This window comes from Terrapene carolina, unplaced genomic scaffold, assembly GCF_002925995.2.
Source record: "Terrapene carolina triunguis isolate 2854851 unplaced genomic scaffold, T_m_triunguis-2.0 Scaffold85, whole genome shotgun sequence".
Lineage (NCBI taxonomy): Eukaryota > Metazoa > Chordata > Testudines > Emydidae > Terrapene > Terrapene triunguis.
In genome coordinates this window covers 1,453,090-1,470,697 of record NW_020664436.1, presented here as the reverse complement: position 1 = coordinate 1,470,697, position 17,608 = coordinate 1,453,090, and the positions used below count along the sequence as shown (strand labels likewise).

The following is a 17,608-nucleotide window of genomic DNA, read 5'->3' as shown; positions in this document are numbered from 1 at the left end:
TGGGTTCCCACCCCCTCCTTCTCAATGGAAAGACACCAGGTTAAAGATGGATTCCAGTTCAGGTGACATGATCACATGTTATTGCAAGACTTCATTGCCCACTTGCTAGCACACATGTATACAGGAAGGCTTACAGGTAAAACACAGCCATCTGCAGTCAGTTGTCCTGGTTAATGGGAGTCATCAAGATTCCAAACCACCATTAATGGACCACACTTTGCATAATTGCAATAGGCCCTCAGAGTTATATTTCATATTTCTAGTTTCAGATACAAGAGTGGTACATTTATACAAATAGGATGATCACACTCAGTAGATTTATAAGCTTTGTAATGATACCTTACAAGAGACCTTTTGCATGAAGCATATTCCAGTTACATTATATTCACTCATTAGCATATTTTTATAAAATCATATAGACTGCAACGTCACAAGAGGCAATTCTTGATTTAGTCCTAAGTGGAGCACAGGATCTGGTCCAAGAGGTGCAGCTAGCTGGAGCACTTGGTAATAGTGACCATAATACAATTAAATTTAACATCCTTGTGGCAGGGAAAACACCACAGCAGTCCAACACTCTAGCATTTAATTCCAGAAAGGGGAACTACACAAAAATGAGAAGGTTAGTTAAACAGAAATTAAAAGGTACAAAAGTGAATCCCTGCAAGCTGCATGGAAACTTTTTAAAGACACCATAGTAGAGGCTCAACTTAAATGTATACCCCAAATTAAAAAACATAGTAAGAGAACCAAAAAGTGCCACCGTGGCAAAAGAACAAAGTAAAAGAAGCAGTGAGAGGCAAAAAGGCATCCTTTAAAAAGTGGAAGTTGTATCCTATTGAGGAAAATAGAAAGGAGCATAAACTCTGGCAAATGAAATGTAAAAATATAAGTAGGAAGGCCAAAAAAGAATTTGAAGGACAGCTAGCCAAAGACTCAAAAAGTAACACCATTTTTTTTTTAAGTACATCAGAAGCAGGAAGCCTGCTAAACAACCAGTGGGGCAACTGGATGATCAAGATGCTAAAGGAACACTCAAGGACGATAAAACCATTGCGGAGAAACTAAATGAATTCTTTGCATCGGTCTTCACAGCTGAGGATGTGAGGGAGATTCCCTCCTTTTTAAAAAGGGTTCCAGAGGTGATCCCAGCAATTACAGGCTGGTAAGCTTGACTTCAGTACCAGGCAAACTTGTTGAAACTATAGTAAATAACAAAATTGTCAGACACATAGATGAACATAATTTTTTGGGGAAGAGTCAACATGGTTTTTGTAAAGGGAAATCATGCCTCACCAATCTACTGGAATTATTTGAGGGGGTCAACAAGCATGTGGACAAGGGGGATCCAGTGAATATAGTGTACTTAGATTTTCAGAAAGCCTTTGACAAGGATCCTCACCAAAGGCTCTTATCAAAAAAGACCTAGATAAGTTCATTGTCCATCAATGGCTATTAGCCAGAATGGACAGGGATGGTGTCCTAGCCTCTGTTTCCCAGAAGCTGGGAATGGGTGACGGGGGATGGATCACTTTGGTGATTATCTGTTCTGTTCATTCCCTCTGGGGCACCTGGTATTGGCCACTGTCGGAAGACAGGATATTGGGCTAGATGACTGACCCAGTATGGCTGTTCTTACGTTCTAACTTTTTTTTTTGTCTCAGTTAAAAAAATGTGTTTAAATACATTTTGAAGCAAATCCCTTGAGCATTTTAAGAGTTATGTGAGGGTGGAAACATTAAATTTGTTAAACATTAAATAAATTATGGACACATTTGTTATAACTCAGATAAAGATATCTGAATTTTAAAATGTATTTGCTGCTAAAGAGAACATGTAGGAAAATGAAGACCTTACCCCAAGTAGCTTGCAGTGTAGATAGAAACCTTGTATATTTCAAACATAATGTGGGTCATACAGATCAGAAAAACATAGAACACAGATGAGTCTTGAAAAACACTCTTACAGTGTTGTTAACTATGCACAAATCCCAGCACAAGCAGGTGGGCTTAACTTGTCAGGCCCTTAGACATTTATTGTGGAAAGGCCTTTTGGAAGAAATTACCGGTAGTTTTAAGGAGTCCTTTGAGTGTGGCAAAGAAGGTCGCTAGGAGACTTGGGATGTGAAAAGTATTTCTCAATAAGAAGTGCCTGCTATGCTAAGTTTGGAGGGAAACTGTTTGAAGTTGAATTATAAAAATGCCCTATGGAATTATTTCGATAGAAATTTTACCAAGTGCATACTTTAATATGTTCTATAGAGAGATCCTCAGTTCACCCCACACTCTGTGAGAGAGAGAGAGAGAGAGAGAGAGAGAGAGAGAGAGAGAGATTGCATGTATGGATATCCCTCCCTACATGGTGTTAAGATTGCTTGTAGTTGTGTACATGGCTTTATCTGCACCTACCTACAAAGACAAACACCATACACCCTTTCATTGAGTACATAATGTATACCTAGCCCCTACATATACATGCATATTCTCATTTACACACCATATATATTGTACTTGCATTCAGTAGTTTCACATCTTTATTTTTTTTCTTCTTCCTTTCTTTTTTCTGTTTCTGTCAACTTAAAATTTTTCAAACCCTATGGAAATCGTATGCAAAGAACTCTGGTAGTGCAACATGAAAGTGGAACATAAATGTCAGAAAATGCTGAATTATCACCGAACATTCACTCCATCTTAAATTTGCCCTAGTTGGTTATAGAAAAAGTATATGATTGAGTAATTAGATACCTCTGTAATGCATATGCAAAAATAAGGCAGAGTTAAAATTGAACAAGCATTCACCTGCCTTTCCTTGGTATATCCTGATTTTTGTGTGCTTAATGTTAGATTAATTAAAGGTTTTTTGGGGTTTTTTTTGCATGGGTTATACAAAAAAAAAACAAACTTCATCACTTTTTTGACATAATGCATGAAATATCCTTACTTTGTCTCAGCGGGGTTAAAATCTTTAGGAAATCAGACCAATGTTTATTTCCTTCTAGAAGAATGAGCTTAGTCTTCTCATAGCCAGGTGGATAAGGCCTCATTTTAAGGAAGCATATGAAACAGAAAGGAAATCCTTCCCATTTCCTTTGCATACACTTGACGCATAAAAAACAGCAATATGTTAGGAAGAGTTTGGCAACTTCTCAGTAGACAACAGTTGCAGAGCAACCCTCTAGGTTTTACAATTTACATAATCCCGAAGAGAAACTATGGAAAACCCTCTTACCAGTTCTTTCTTCCTCACTGATTTAAATGCTACTTCTGAACCATCTACACTATTTTCAGCTCAAGCTCTCACATCTTAAGATCTCTCCAAGTTTGCTAAGAGTAGAACAAATCAGAAGATGTTGAGAATGAAAGAATCTCTTCCCCTTCCTGATTATGTACAACTCATTTGGCACATTCAAGTTACTCACAAACAAAGGCTTTATTTACAGAAATCAGTCTCAAAGTTCTCAGTACATTTGTTTACCTTTGGACAAATCCTGCACCACTGAAGCCAATGGGAGTAAAATTGAGCCCTTTACAAGTAGGATAATTTCATTGCTGAGAAGCAAGGACGGTCATTTTCTGTCAACAGAAAAGGGCTGCTACCCAGATGTGTGCTGAGGTGGACTGTCCTAATGAGAGGAAATAGGAATCCCTCCTCAGTGAGAGAACCCCATTTTGCAGTTTATCAAACAGCTCATGAGATTTATGGCATCCTCCAAACTCAAATTATAGCTCTGGTACTTCTAGTTTGTCCTGGAACCCATATCATAGTCCAGTGTGGATTCTGATTTGAACAAAACTTCCTTTGCTCATTTCTAATTATTATTAGTTGACAGAGTGAAATTTTCAATATGGATGAATTATGGCCAGACTAATTTGTGGTCTAAAATGGTGAAAAGCTAAAATTTGGTTTCTAGACTACAATAACACCTAGTTTGCATAAATGTCTATTTAAAAGAAGTAATTTACATTGCCATACAGGTTCTGTAGCGCTCTTTATAAAATAAAACATCTACTAGTCTATTTTATTTTTTTTTCCCATTCAGAGACACTATCCCACTTTGGAAATTAATGGCATGAAAAATGTTATTTAACAAGCAAGCACATACCTGAATGATGGGGCAAGAGGAAGACTCTATCCATGTTTTTCTATTTTCCCCCACTAGTATAACTTTAAAATGTTCTAATAGAGTTTTGTCAGAGAAAGATCTTGTACAGTTGGACGGTAAATGCCCAAAGGATTTTTAAGGCATATTTTAAATCCCTGGAAATAGAGATGTATACAGTAGACATCTATTGAAAGAGTAACCTTGTTACATCCCTTTTTTCTCTCAACAAGTCTCTTCAGTTGTGAAAAAGGACATTTCGTCTTATATGTGATTATTCTGTTGCAAGGAAAAATTATTCTTTTTATCTGATACCATAGTACTTTCACTGTATTTTTGGGGCCTTCTTTTCAGTGTAGCAGAAAGTGTTGATGAGATTGGCATGGCTGCAGTCTCTTTAGTTATTAGTGGTAATTATGCCAGTTCTTCCCAGTAACATTCAGGCAGTCACTATATTAAATAAGTGTACGATCAAAATACATATAATGAATTTCCCATTTAAAAAAAAAAATTAGAGATGTGTGCAAGGCATGCTAATTTCCGATGCATCTAAATGCTGTACTGAAACACACAAATAGCCAGATTTGCAAAAGTGGGGCCTGATTTTCAAAAAACATGCTCAGTTTCCACTATGGCACCTAAACAAAGGGGCAAAATTTTCTCCTCATTCCCAGTGGGAGCTACTGAGTGCTGAGCACTTTTGAAAATCTGAGCAATATATTTAGGTGCCTAAGTGAGAACTGTTGGGTTCCAAACTCTTCAGAAAATCTAGCCCTAAAATTAGATTGTAAACTCTTCAGGGTATTGACTGTCTACCTCTGTGTTTGTACAGTATTCAGTACAGTAGGGCCCTTGTCCTGATTGGGATGTTTAAGTGACACCACAATAGAGAGATTGTGTATTACATTGTATTCTGGATGCAATACAGAATAGTAATTATTTTGCCTATGATTTTTAAAGTAGAGTCCTTTAAAGACATACCTATTTAGCAGTCAGGATGTAGTTTGTGCAACACGTCATTGATGACCTTTATGTTCCACCCCTTATTGTAATTTGAGTTTTCATGAGGTATTTACATTCATGGGAATAATTTATGCTACTAGATGTAATCCATTTGTTAAAACACTTAGGATGCAAGTTAACTTGTGGCTGCAGAAGCAATGACTTCAACGGTCATGAGTAAAGAGAAGACATAGGGCCTGGTTTAATCTAATGTAGGTTCTGATATGGTGCCAGCCATTATGCTCTCTAAGGACCTTTTTACCATTGACTCAGTGGGAGCAATGCCCTGAGAGTCTTGGGATACACTGCCATACTGCTTATTGTGAAAGCTGTAAATAAATGTTTTTTTTCATTTTCAACAATTACCATTGAAAGCTGTTGCTTAACTCTACCTCCCCCAGTTGCTAGAAGATACTGGCTTGCTAAATATTTCAGTCTGAATAGGTTCAGCCTGTGACCCTGTCTGCTGTAGATAATGGAGAGTGAGATCACTTCAGCTGTAGGTCTCATTATTTTTGTTCCTTTCTCCTCAGACTGGTGAATTCTCAGCTCGCTTCCTTTTAAAGTTACCAGTGGATTTCAGCAATATTCCCACATACCTTCTCAAGGTAAAATAAGTGACTGTATTGACAGTGCTCATTTTGTGAGAAAGTTTGGACTAGTGAGATGTTCCCAGTAATAATTTTATTTTGAATTTCAGAAATTTAGCTAAGAAGCTGAAAATCAGACCTTTCAAAATGTTTGGTTGGTGGGCTGGAAAAGTGTCAGTAGAGTTACTTTGTATTCCTGATTAAATTGTCCTTGCAAATGTGTAACAATGAAAGGAGTTTTCTTCCAAATGAAAAAAAATCAGTTTTTACCCAAAGTTTTACCCATCAGGATGGGGAGGGAGGGGAGAATCTGCCTGGATTAATTGACTAACAAAACTAACACACTGATTGATTAGATTCCATTTTAAAGACTATGCAGGAGCCTAGGATTCACTAAGTCCATTTTATTATTGTGCTTATTCTGACCCTACATCCCTTCTTCCTACTCACATAAAACTGCAGCCAATTGTGATATAATGATAACGTGGTATTATCACCAACATCAGAAAAGCAATGCAAGAATTAATTCAAATATAACCTTTAAATCTGCGCAGCTATCAGGATGGAATGGATGGTGATTTTTGCCTAATAAGTAACGGTTTGCTGTAGCTGTTTTTCGTCATCCCTGTTCTTTGTGATTTAGGTGCCAACAAGAGGTGTGCTGTGTGCATGTGTACTACATGCAAAAAGTGAGATTTCTCTGTAGAGTAGAGTATTTAAATAAGGGCTTGAGGCATTGAAAATGCAGGCACTATTTATGAGAGATTTTTATGTGATTAACTCAAGAAAATACATGCACTGTACTTTTCCTGAGTCAAGTGTGTGCTTCATTAAACCTTCATCCTCAATTTACAGTCGACTAACTCTTCGTTACGCACCCTGGGTTATACAACCCAAGCAGGGATGGTGTCTGGCACAATACAGTAGATCCCCTGGACCTAGCCTTATTGCAAAAAATACATATAGTAAAACAAAATGAAGAACTTGAAAAATGAGTATGAAGTAGAGTTAATTTAGGTCTACAAATTACTTTGCTATTCCAGAACAGCAATATGTTTACCTCGGCACCCCTGTGGGTACATGCATGCTTGTATCACTCAGTTGTCTCAGTTAGGCATCTATTTAAGATCATGTGAATATGTATTTAGGAATATTTATAAGCAGTTCATTAAAGCAATAAAATACTGTTTTGGCATAAATATTATCTTTATTTTGGTAAGAGGATATTTTTCCCCTTTTCTGTTTTTTCTCCTTTTTCTCCAAAGTGTATATGATAAATACAACTTCATTATGTATGACACTTTCTATACAGGAGAGAATTCAAAGAACTTTACAGAGTTTTATATATTATTGGTCTGAGAGGTCCCCTCCACTTCCAGAAATGGAGGGGACCCAGATCTGAAACTTCTACTTTGGGTTGGGGACAGAACAGAAGGCCTTTGGACAGATGGATATGGTTTCTGCAGATTTCTAGTGATCCATGGGATTGGGGAGACAAAATGCTGGCCAGTTCCTTGAGGTAGAAGGAGGGAGAAAACCTACAAACTCTGAGACAATTCTAAATAAACTCTCTGTGTGAACTAGTAGAGCTTAATTTCCCCAAATTGGCTTTTCCCAAGTAGATAGAGGTCAATTTGTGTAATTAGAATTAAATAGTAGCAGAAGAGGACAGAGAAATTAAGAGGTTGTAGTGAAGGTCCCCAAAAATGTAGTTTTCCTATAGTAAATTTACAGTTGAACTGTGAAATATGATATATAATGCTGTTCCGTAAATAGTTCTGTGGTGCTTCAGTAAATTTACTGTGTGGCAGGATTGCACTTCTTGGTGACCTTATAAGCAACATTAAAGGCAGTTGCTTTCAAATCTCAGGTGTAAACAACAAGAGAGTGGAGTGCACATAAAGTAGAGTAATAGAAGAATGCTATTTCAGATGTAAGAATTTGCAGAAAAGAAGGCTCTTACACTTTCAATAGTATGTTATACAGATTGAGAGAAGACTAATGATTAAATAAGTGGAGTAGAGACAGATAGGATCCATAAAAGTAGAGTTGAACAAGCCCAGAGAGGGTGTTAGAATGAGGAGAGAAGTTTTTCACTCAATCCTGAAATGAATGAGGAGCTTATGGAGATATTGGAAGAAAGGATGTTTTGGTGCTAGTACTAAGAATAAATATTTATTAGATAAAGCTATGCTAGGTTATTGTGTGACAATTTGGAGTGTGTTCTAACGTTGGGAATGCTTATTATTCACTTGAAAAACAATATAAATGTAGGACTTGAAGGGACCTTGATAGGGCCTCTAGTCCAGTCCCCTGCACTGAGGGAGGACTAAGTATTATCTAGACCATCCCTGACAGGTGTTTGTCTAACCTGTTCTTAAAAACCTCCAATGGTGGAGATTCCACCACCTCCCTAGGTAATTTTTTCCAGTTCTTAACTACCATTACAGTTAGGAAGTTTTTTCCTAGTATGTAACCTAAATCTCTCTTGCTGCAATTTAAGCCCATTACTTCTTGTCCTGTCCTCAGTGGATAAGGAGAACAATTTATCACCCTTCTCTTTATAACAGTCTTTTACGTGCTTGACAGTTATGTCCCCCCTCAGTGTTCTCTTCTCCAGACTAAACAAACCCAATTTTTTCAGTCTTTTCTCCTAGGTCATGTTTTCTAGACCTTTAATCCTTTGGAATTTCTCCAATTTTTCCACATCTTTCCTGGAGTGTGGAGCCCATCATTGATGCTTTGCAAGAACGATATGTGTTTCACATTCAGTACCACATTCATCATTACTTTGGCAGTTTTTAGAAAGTGCATTGTTAATTGAATGAGCCCAGTCACCTCCAAAGGGTTCTGAGTTCATTTATGTTCACTGTGTCCACATACTCTAGACTTCCTCTGTTGGTTAAGTGTCTGCTACTCCCCCTCATTCTCTCTGTTTACAAAACTGCTTCAAGGGTGACTCATTCTACCAAGGTCTTGCAGAACTTTTTGGAGGAGAATATGAATAGTGGTTAATCCATTTCTCAACAAATCTAGAGCTTGATTGGTATAGCTCTGGTCAAGTGTAGGTAGTCTCTTGGTCTATCCAAGGCCGTGATCAAGTGTCTTGATGTTTTTGGTCTTTTGGCCTCGAGATGAAAACCTTGTCTTTGTTTCTGGGACCTTGAAGTGAAAAAATTCCTAGACAAGTAGCTGCTGTATTGCTCAGCCGTGTTAGAGCTAAGACGTTTCTCTATGCTGCAAGTGAGTGCTAAGGTGAAAGAGTCTAAAGGTACCATCTTCCCATTCCATGCAAGCAGCAGGACAGGATCTCTTCATGGGATATTCCCATGTGCTCTGAATTAGGGACTGCATACTGCAAGTAAAAGGACACAATTTGCTAACTTAAAAATATGTCCCACTCTCTGTTTGTCCAAGCATGCATGCTTAGTGAATAGCATGTATTAGCTAGTGACTTGTGCTGCTCCTTTCTGTTCCCCATGCCTATACCGTGGAATTCTATCCTTGCAGACAGGATTCCTAGAATGGAAGCTATAGTTGTCAGCCTTCTGGTTGATCCTCATCACAGCATGGACAAGGGAAGGATTAGGTTTTTAGAATTTTACTAGCTTGTCTCTAAATTTATAATGTTTAAAAGTCGTGGAATGTTGGCTTCTTTGTGACACTTTCCAGAATCAACTCAGAGTCCTATTTTCTATGTTGTTTGCATTAAAAAAATGCTATACATATATTCTCTAAAACAGCGTTTCTCATATGTTTCCACTAGGGCTGTCGATTAATCGCAGTTAACTCACATGATTAACTCAAAAAAATTAATCGTAGTTTTAATCATAATGTTAAACAATAGAATACCAATTTAAATTTATTAAATATTTGAATGTTTTTCTACATTTTCCTATGTATTATATTCTGTGTTGTAATTGAAATCAAACTGTATATTATTTTTGATTATATATATTTGCACTGTAAAAATGATAAAATAAATAGTATTTTTCAATTCACATCATACAATTACTGTAGTGCAATCTCTTTGTTATGAAAGTGCAACTTACAAATGTAGATTTTTTTTGTTACATAACTGCACTCAAAAACAAAACAATGTAAAACTTCAAAGCCTACAATTCCACTCAGTCCTACTTCCCATTCAGCCAATCGCTAAGTTTGTTTATATTTATAGGAGATAATGCTGCCCTCTTCTTATCTACAGTGTCACCAGACAGTGAGAACAGGTGTTTGCATGGGATTTTTGTAGCCAGCATTGCAAGGTATTCATGTGCCAGATATGCTAAACATTTGTATGCCCCTTCATGCCTCGGCCACCGTTCCCGAGGACATGCTTCCATGCTGATGACACACGTTAAAAAATAATGAGTTAATTAAATTTGTGACTGAACTCCTTGGGAGAAAATTATATATCCCCTGCTCTGTTTTACCCACATTCTGCCATATATTTCATGTTACAGCAGTCTCGGATGATGACCCAGCACATGTTGTTCATTTTAAGAACACTTTCACTGAAGATTAGACAAAACGCAAAGAAGGTACCAATGTGAGATTTCTAAAGATAGCTACAGCACTCGACCCAAGGTTTAAGAATCTGAAGTGCCTTCCAAAATCTGAGAGGGATGAAGTGTGGAGGATGCTTTCATATGTCTTAAAAGAGCAGCACTCCAATGCGGAAACTAAAGAACCCGAACCACCAAAAAAGAAAATCAACCTTGTGCTGGTGGCATCTGACTCAGATAATGAAAATAAACATGCGTCAGTCCGCACTGCTTTGGATTGTTATTGAGCAGAACCCGTCATCAGAATGGACGCATGTCCCCTGGAATGGTGGTTGAAGCATGAAGACACATATGAATCTTTAGTGCATCTGGCATGTAAATATCTTGTGACGCCAGCTACAACAGTGCCATGACAACTCCTGTTCTCACTTTCAGGTGACATTGTAAACAAGAAGCGGGCAGCATTAGCTCCTGCAAATTGTAACCAAACTTGTTTGTCTGAGCGATTGGCTGAACAAGTAGGACTGAGTGGATTTGCAGGCTCTAAAATTTTAAATTTTTTTTGTTAAATGCAGGTTTTTTTGTACATACGTCTACATTTGTAAATTCAACTTTCATGGTAAAGAGATTACTATGGTACTTGTATTAGGTGAATTGAAAAAATACTATTTCTTTTGTTTTTTTTTTTACAGTCCAAATACTTGTAATCAAAAATAAATATAAAGAGAGCACTGTACACTTTGTATTCTGTGTTATAATTGAAATCAATATATTTGAAAATGTAGAAAACACCCAAAAATATTTAAATAAATGGTATTCTATTATTGTTTAACAGTGCGATTAATCGCACAATTAATCGCGATTCATTTTTTAAATTGCTTGCTAGCCCTATTTTCCACACTATGACACTGTGTTGCAACAGAAAAAGGTTCAGGACCCCTTCCTAACAGCAGTACACAAAGCACATTAGGGAACTTCTAGTGTGCATCAGCAGGGGCCACATGGACTGTTAGTAGGTGGCATGCTCAAGGCTGGATTAAAGAGTATTGTGGCCCTGTGCACTATGGAAATTGCCTCCATCTTCCTTAAACTGGACAGAGCATATAATATATAGTCTGTAAATATGAAAACATCTCAATTTATTATTTTCATAGGTGCATAATATGTAATCCACTAGCTGAGCATTGGGCAAAGACTCTAGTGATTATAAATGCAAATGTGTGTGTGTGTGTGTATATATATATATGGAGGTAGACAGACATCTGAGAATTGGGGAGAGAGCATCCTGTATCATAGTGATTTCCTTCTTGCTCCTATTGATTTTTAGTGTAGGATCATGGATTTGGTTCCTAGGCTGGGAGTAGAAGTTTGCAACTCACTGCACATGCACACAAGATTGAGCTCAAATGAATGCCTGTGCCAGCCAAGCCCAAATAACATGATAGGTTTGCAATGAGATTTGGTTGCTTCCTTTTACTGTTGACAGTAACCTAGCCTTCAGAACTTCAGGTCTCCATAGGATTAGCTTCCCCTCACCCCCTCTCTTAAATGGACATCAGGAATAATAACTTATCCATCTTTCACTGAGAGATCAGATCAGTTCACCAGGACTTTCCCAAAATATCCAGATGAGATAGTTATTCAAAAGTGGTGGGGAAATATTGGAGGAAACTTTTCAAAAATCTAATATAGAAATATATTAATATTAATAGATCTAGAATATTTAATTTAAATATACATGGCAATTGGATTTTTTTAAAAAATCTGATTCCCACAGCAAAAGAAGAGAGAGAATGGGTAACATTTGCTAAGTAGGCTAATCGCTGGGGTGTATTTAAAAAAATGAGACTTAGAAATGAACTCAGTGCATAGTTGACTCCCCAGCTATAGGGGAAAGGGTTCCTGATGAAAGTGGAACTTGCTGGAGACCATGCAAATCAGAAAAGAGCAAGTACTTTAGTGCATTGGATAGCCGAGCCAGAAAGTCAGGGTCTCCTAAGTCAGAGACTCTTTTCTGCCTTTTGAAAAACAGGCAGGGTGTAAGAGAGGAACTTTACCAACTCCTAAAGGGAAGGGGCACTGAGTGTCAGCTGGCCCTGGACACGTTTTTGATCTGAATCAATACAAATAAGGGACTGATTATGGGATTGGGCTTCAGCAGTCCAGCAAACAGGAAAGTGCTGTGCACTAACTATTCGTCTAGACAAGTCCTAACTCTAAATTCTGTTGACTTTCAATGAGACTTAGGCTGCTAAGTGCATAAATCAGTTTTGAAAATGGGACTTAGGTACCAAATTCATTTAGGTGCTTTGGAAAATTTTAGTCAGAGCCACTCTCTGATCCCCTCACAAATAGGAAAATGAAATGTAAAGACTCATTTTTTCTTAAGATTACAGAGCCACATCCAGCCACCAATCTACACCAAAACCTTCTTTGACATCTCTGGATGATCTCATATACAGGATGGTGGCCTGAAGTGTCTCATTACAGCGTGAGAAAAGAGATGGGCCAAATATCACATGCTACATGGCAGCAAAAGTGCAAAATATGTTGTAGTTCTAATTCTAATCCTCAGGGACCTGTGACTTTCACTGGATTAAAGCAAAGGGAAAGTTTGGCACTTGTTCTACTTCTATTTCTTGGATTATTTTATAGCATTACATACAAAAATTTACATTAAAAGAGTGTTAAGGCTGCAATGTCAAGCAGAATTAAAGTTGCCTGTGCAACTTTACTGCAACTTTACTACATTCTGTTCAAATCCTGCTTTGAATACAGAATTATTGCTTTCTTCAAGGGCTTCCCCATAGTGCTCATCACTATATTATCTGAATGCTTCATAAATATGAATTAATTTATCTTCAGAACAGCCCTCTGAGGTGAAGTCGTTGTATTATCCCTGTTTTATAGATGGAGAATTGAGGCATTGAAAGATTCAGGCCAAAAATGTCCACTAATTTTGGTACCTATTTGAGATGCCTAGGACTTTATTTTTTAGAGTACTTACCATTATATAGCACAGCTCCCACTGACTTCAGTTGCAACTGTGAGGGCTTGGCAGTTCTGCATATCAGAATTCAGTGTCTTGAGTTGGGCTTCCAGAAAATAAGGAGCACAATAAGCGACCCCCTGTGAAAGGTCTGGTTTATATGTCTTACCTGTCATCACAGGAACTCTGTGCCAGAGGCAGTGAGTGGTAGAATCTGTTTCTCCAGGGCCGCATTCAGGTGCCTTAAGCGTGATACCATTTTTTCTTCTTCTTGCAGTTCCTAGAGTCATTCACTACACACATTCCAGCCCCTGCAACAAATGAACAGGGATCCTGCAGACAACAGTCTCCTTCACTACATAACCCTGGTTCATCTCCACAGCACAGTCTATTCTGTGCATTGAATGAGGCAGTGGTCCTGTGGAAAAAATAGTATATGATAATGTAAAGAAAGAACGTATCATAATGCATACATTTGAGAGGGCTGAATAAGGTTACACAGGCCAACCTTACTTCTAGCATTTCTAACTTGTGAGTGCTTGGCTTTGCAACTTTACAGTAATCTTTTTTGATAAAATTTCCACTGTTTTTTTTTTAAAAAGCAAACTGAAAAAACATGTCACTTGAGCCAACAGATTAACTGATAGCAGTAGTAAGTTGCCACTGTCTATGTGGACCAGTCACTAGAGCAGATGAGACACACATTTTACTAGTTGTTTTCACAGATTCTTGCTAGCAGGAGAGGAATAATGAGACTCAAGAATCTTGAGTTCCATTCCAGGTTCTAGTGGGATGTGTGCTCTGGTGGTCAACTGGGCTGAGACGCTTCTGGCTGTGTTCCCCTGCCACCACTTGCAGCTCCACCTATAATTATAGGATGTATTTGAAGGTAGGGTTGGAACAGCGCTCTTGTAGTTTATGAATCCTGACGGTGCCTGAAACATTTTTGTGAATTAGAGTAGCCAGGGCACGTTCAGTTATTCAGAAATAATTTGCAGTTCTTATCCTGCCCTTGGGTAAGGCATGTTTTTGTGAATGAGACCCTTGGGACATAATAAATAGGCCTTGGGGCTTTGTAATAAAAGATTATTTTACATTCAATGCTCTCTTGTTAGTTATTATGTTGGTTTATGCACAGTCCACTGAATGTTGATAAATGCTGTAGAATTCATTTAAACTTTCAATGTAGGAAGAAAAGATGTGAATAAATTGCATGAAGAGGTGAGAGGACAGACAGAATTTGACATATAAATGGGTTACAAGCATAATGACAGCTTAATGTGTGAACTACAGAAGTGAATGCAGGATTGCATGTTTGTATTGTTGTTTTGTAGCCTCCAGCCAATGTTTCTTAGTGCTGTGTCTTTTAAATGATTGCAAAGTGATTTAATAAGCTGTGTGTTGCAGTGCCTCCTCGTTCATGGAATCTAACTGACTTTCCATTCTGATAATGACTGAAAAAAGAGTGGTAGGCATCTATCTTGTCACAGGGAAATAGATTAGGTTAAAAATAACAAAACAGAATGGAAATTTCAAACTGATTTGCACTCTCTTTGGGTGTGCCTTCACTGCAGAGTTAACTTGGGTTGTTACTTGGGTGTTTCTTCTAACCCTACTCTCATCCACATGCAAAATCTTCTCACCCGTGTTTGGTGCTTTAAACTCAGACTAGTTGATCTATCTGGGGACATGATTTAGAGCTCAGTCCTGCTTTCACTCAGGCTGGTAACCTGCTCACTTTGCAATGAGGATGCAGGCTAATCATTTGAGTGTTGATGGTCCGCCATTGCCTTTCCGTAGTTCCTCCCGTATGTGCAGAAGGAAAGAATCGTAGAATGGCTCAGCTTGCTGCAGGACAAATAACCATGGTTAAGCCCTCCAAAGTCCTGGAGACACACACGGGTGCATAGAGAACCAGTGAGGGCACAGTAACTTGGGCATGGTTTTGCAGTGTAGCCACAACCAGGCTAGGTTAACCCAGGCAGTCAGTTCCAGTTGCCTGTCACCCAAGTTAACAACAGTGAAGGAATACTCTTAGTAGACTGACTCTCAAGTCTGTATTTTTCATGGACCTGTACTTCTTTTTAAAGTTTATGGGTGTGTTTTATCAAACAAGTCACTAATCAAACTAGAAGCTAAAGGTTTAAAGAAAAGCCCATGGCGTTGAATCTCAGAGCCTGGGTCAAATGACTTGGGCTCTTAGGGGTTGGGCTAAGGGCCTAAAAATAGCAGTGTAGATGTTCCTGCTCAGGCTGGTGCCCAGGCTCTGATCTCTGATGAGAGGGAAGGGTTTCAGATCCGAGGCTCCAGCCGGATTGGGAACATTTACATTGTTACATTTAGCCCTACAGCCCGAGTCCCATGAGTCTGAGTCAATTGATCAAGGCTCTAAGATTCTGCACCTCAGCTCTTTCTTTGCAGTGTAGACATACCCTAAGAGTTAACTGTAGTTAAATGGTTGAGCAGTTGAATATAAGTTATAGCTTTATGTGGTTTTGCTAATGAAAAGCCTGCAAGATGTCTAAAAGTATCTTTTAGTTCGTCCTCTCCCAGCAGGTATGTTCATGCCTGAACCCTGATTATTTGTCCTGTCACTTGGGTCATCTCCATTCTCCCATCTCCCCCACACTTACTCTCTGTTTCTGGCACCATATCACACCCACCTTCCTTCTGGCCATGGGAAATGGGACTTGTGATCCCGCAGAATTAATTTCCACAACTCCTTTTTTTAGTTGTCAAAATAATTAATGAGCAATGTGTGGTACTCCTTTTCCCCCAAGGACCCAATGTGCTGCCCCCACAATACTCATTGTCCCGATTAGCTTTATTAAATAGAAGGTTGGATCTAGGAATCAAACTCATTGCTCACATGACTGTGCAGCGAACTGCCATAAGACCCTCATGTTTACCCAATAGTTGCTAGTCATCTTGTGTTCCTATCCAGTTCAAATATTTAACTACCGTTAATCCTGCTAGTCTTCAAAAGAACACCAAATAGTGAATTATATTAGAGTAGTGAAGTTAAAGGAGGAGGAAGCTCCTATAAGATCATGTCTAAACTAAGATAAAAGATATATTTTTAAGAGATGTAAACCAGTAGGTGTTAAAATCCTAGCACAGACAAGGCAGTTGTAGTTTTGACATGGGTTTACCTTGTCAAGGTAAACCCTAGGCTCCTCACAAAGGTTTATCTCAACAAGATGACACATGGTAAAACTACAACTGGCTAGTCTTCACTAGGATTTTAACACCTATTGGTTAATGTGTTAAAAGTACACCTTTTTCCTAGTGAAGATAAGCTCTAAGAGTTTTTAATGGTGAACTGTAAAGTAGAGTTAAACTGGTTAAGAGTTTGTGTTTGCTTGAGGTTAAAGGGTTACCTGGATCATATGGAGAAGGCTTATTAGTTAATCTAGGCCATCTTCCTGCCAAAGCAAAATTGTTTCCTATTAAAATTTATTGCCGTTTTTTCCCCCATCTAATTTTAAATGACCTAAATGATGGAGTTTTCACCACTTCCCTGGAGAGTCTCTTCTGCAGTCGTAGTAGGTCTCACTATTAGGAAGTATTTCCTGATACTTGACTTACATTTTCTATTTTGTAATTTAATCTCCCATTATCCTGGTTCTACTCTTTTATTATGCTGAATAATTCCACTCCCTCTTTTGTGTTTATACCTTTCAAATATTTATAGGATGCAGCTGGAGGTGAAATTTCCAGCTCAGGCAGACGTATATGCGCTAGCTGTCATTGAGCTATGTGCTAAAAATAGCAGTGTGGCCATAGTAGCAATGACAGCACCACAGGCTAGCTGCTTGGAGTACAGTCCCAACCAAGAACCTATGTATGTACTTGGACAACTAGCCTGTGCCACCACCTGTGCCCTCGTGGCTATACTGATATTTTTAGCATGCTAGCTTGATGAAAGCCAGCACATGCATGTCTATCTGAGCTGGAAATAACACCCCCAGCTGCAGTGTAAACATGTCCTATGTCTCTTCTTTCCTGTCCCTTCATTTCCACTCCTCCACACAAACACACACTGTCCCCTAAACAAGCTGTAGTTATTTAATCTTTTGTCATAAATCAGCCCTTCTAGACTCCTGATTTTTTTTGGTGCTCTTCTCTGAATTCTCACCAGTTTTTCACTAGCTAAACACATACAGTACACGTCTCTTCAAAGCTCTGCATTGAAAGGTTATATTCTTGTTTGAAGAGGTGCATTGTTGAGAAGACTCTTAGTAGCGCTACTAAATCTTTGGGGTACAGTCTCCTCTTGATTCATGGGGATGTATGCTATCTACTTTCCATCAATTGTGATGAGAGCAATTTTCTTCTTCAAAGAATAGCAATTTGAAATGATGGTCAAATATAAATGGAGTTTTAAGTATCAGGGAGACTGAAGGAACAGGTCATGTTTAAA

The 17,608-nt window shown here is 38.3% G+C and overlaps 1 protein-coding gene across 2 annotated transcripts in view; it reads left to right on the top strand.

Annotated features, from left to right (window-relative positions):
* Positions 1-17,608, top strand: part of BABAM2 (BRISC and BRCA1 A complex member 2) — a 307,510-nt gene that overhangs the window by 106,908 nt on the left and 182,994 nt on the right. For both annotated transcript variants that reach the window (XM_024198185.1, XM_024198186.1), the window contains exon 6: positions 5,635-5,709. In XM_024198185.1, the coding sequence (XP_024053953.1) occupies positions 5,635-5,709 (75 nt within the window). The remainder of the gene's footprint in view (positions 1-5,634; positions 5,710-17,608) is intronic.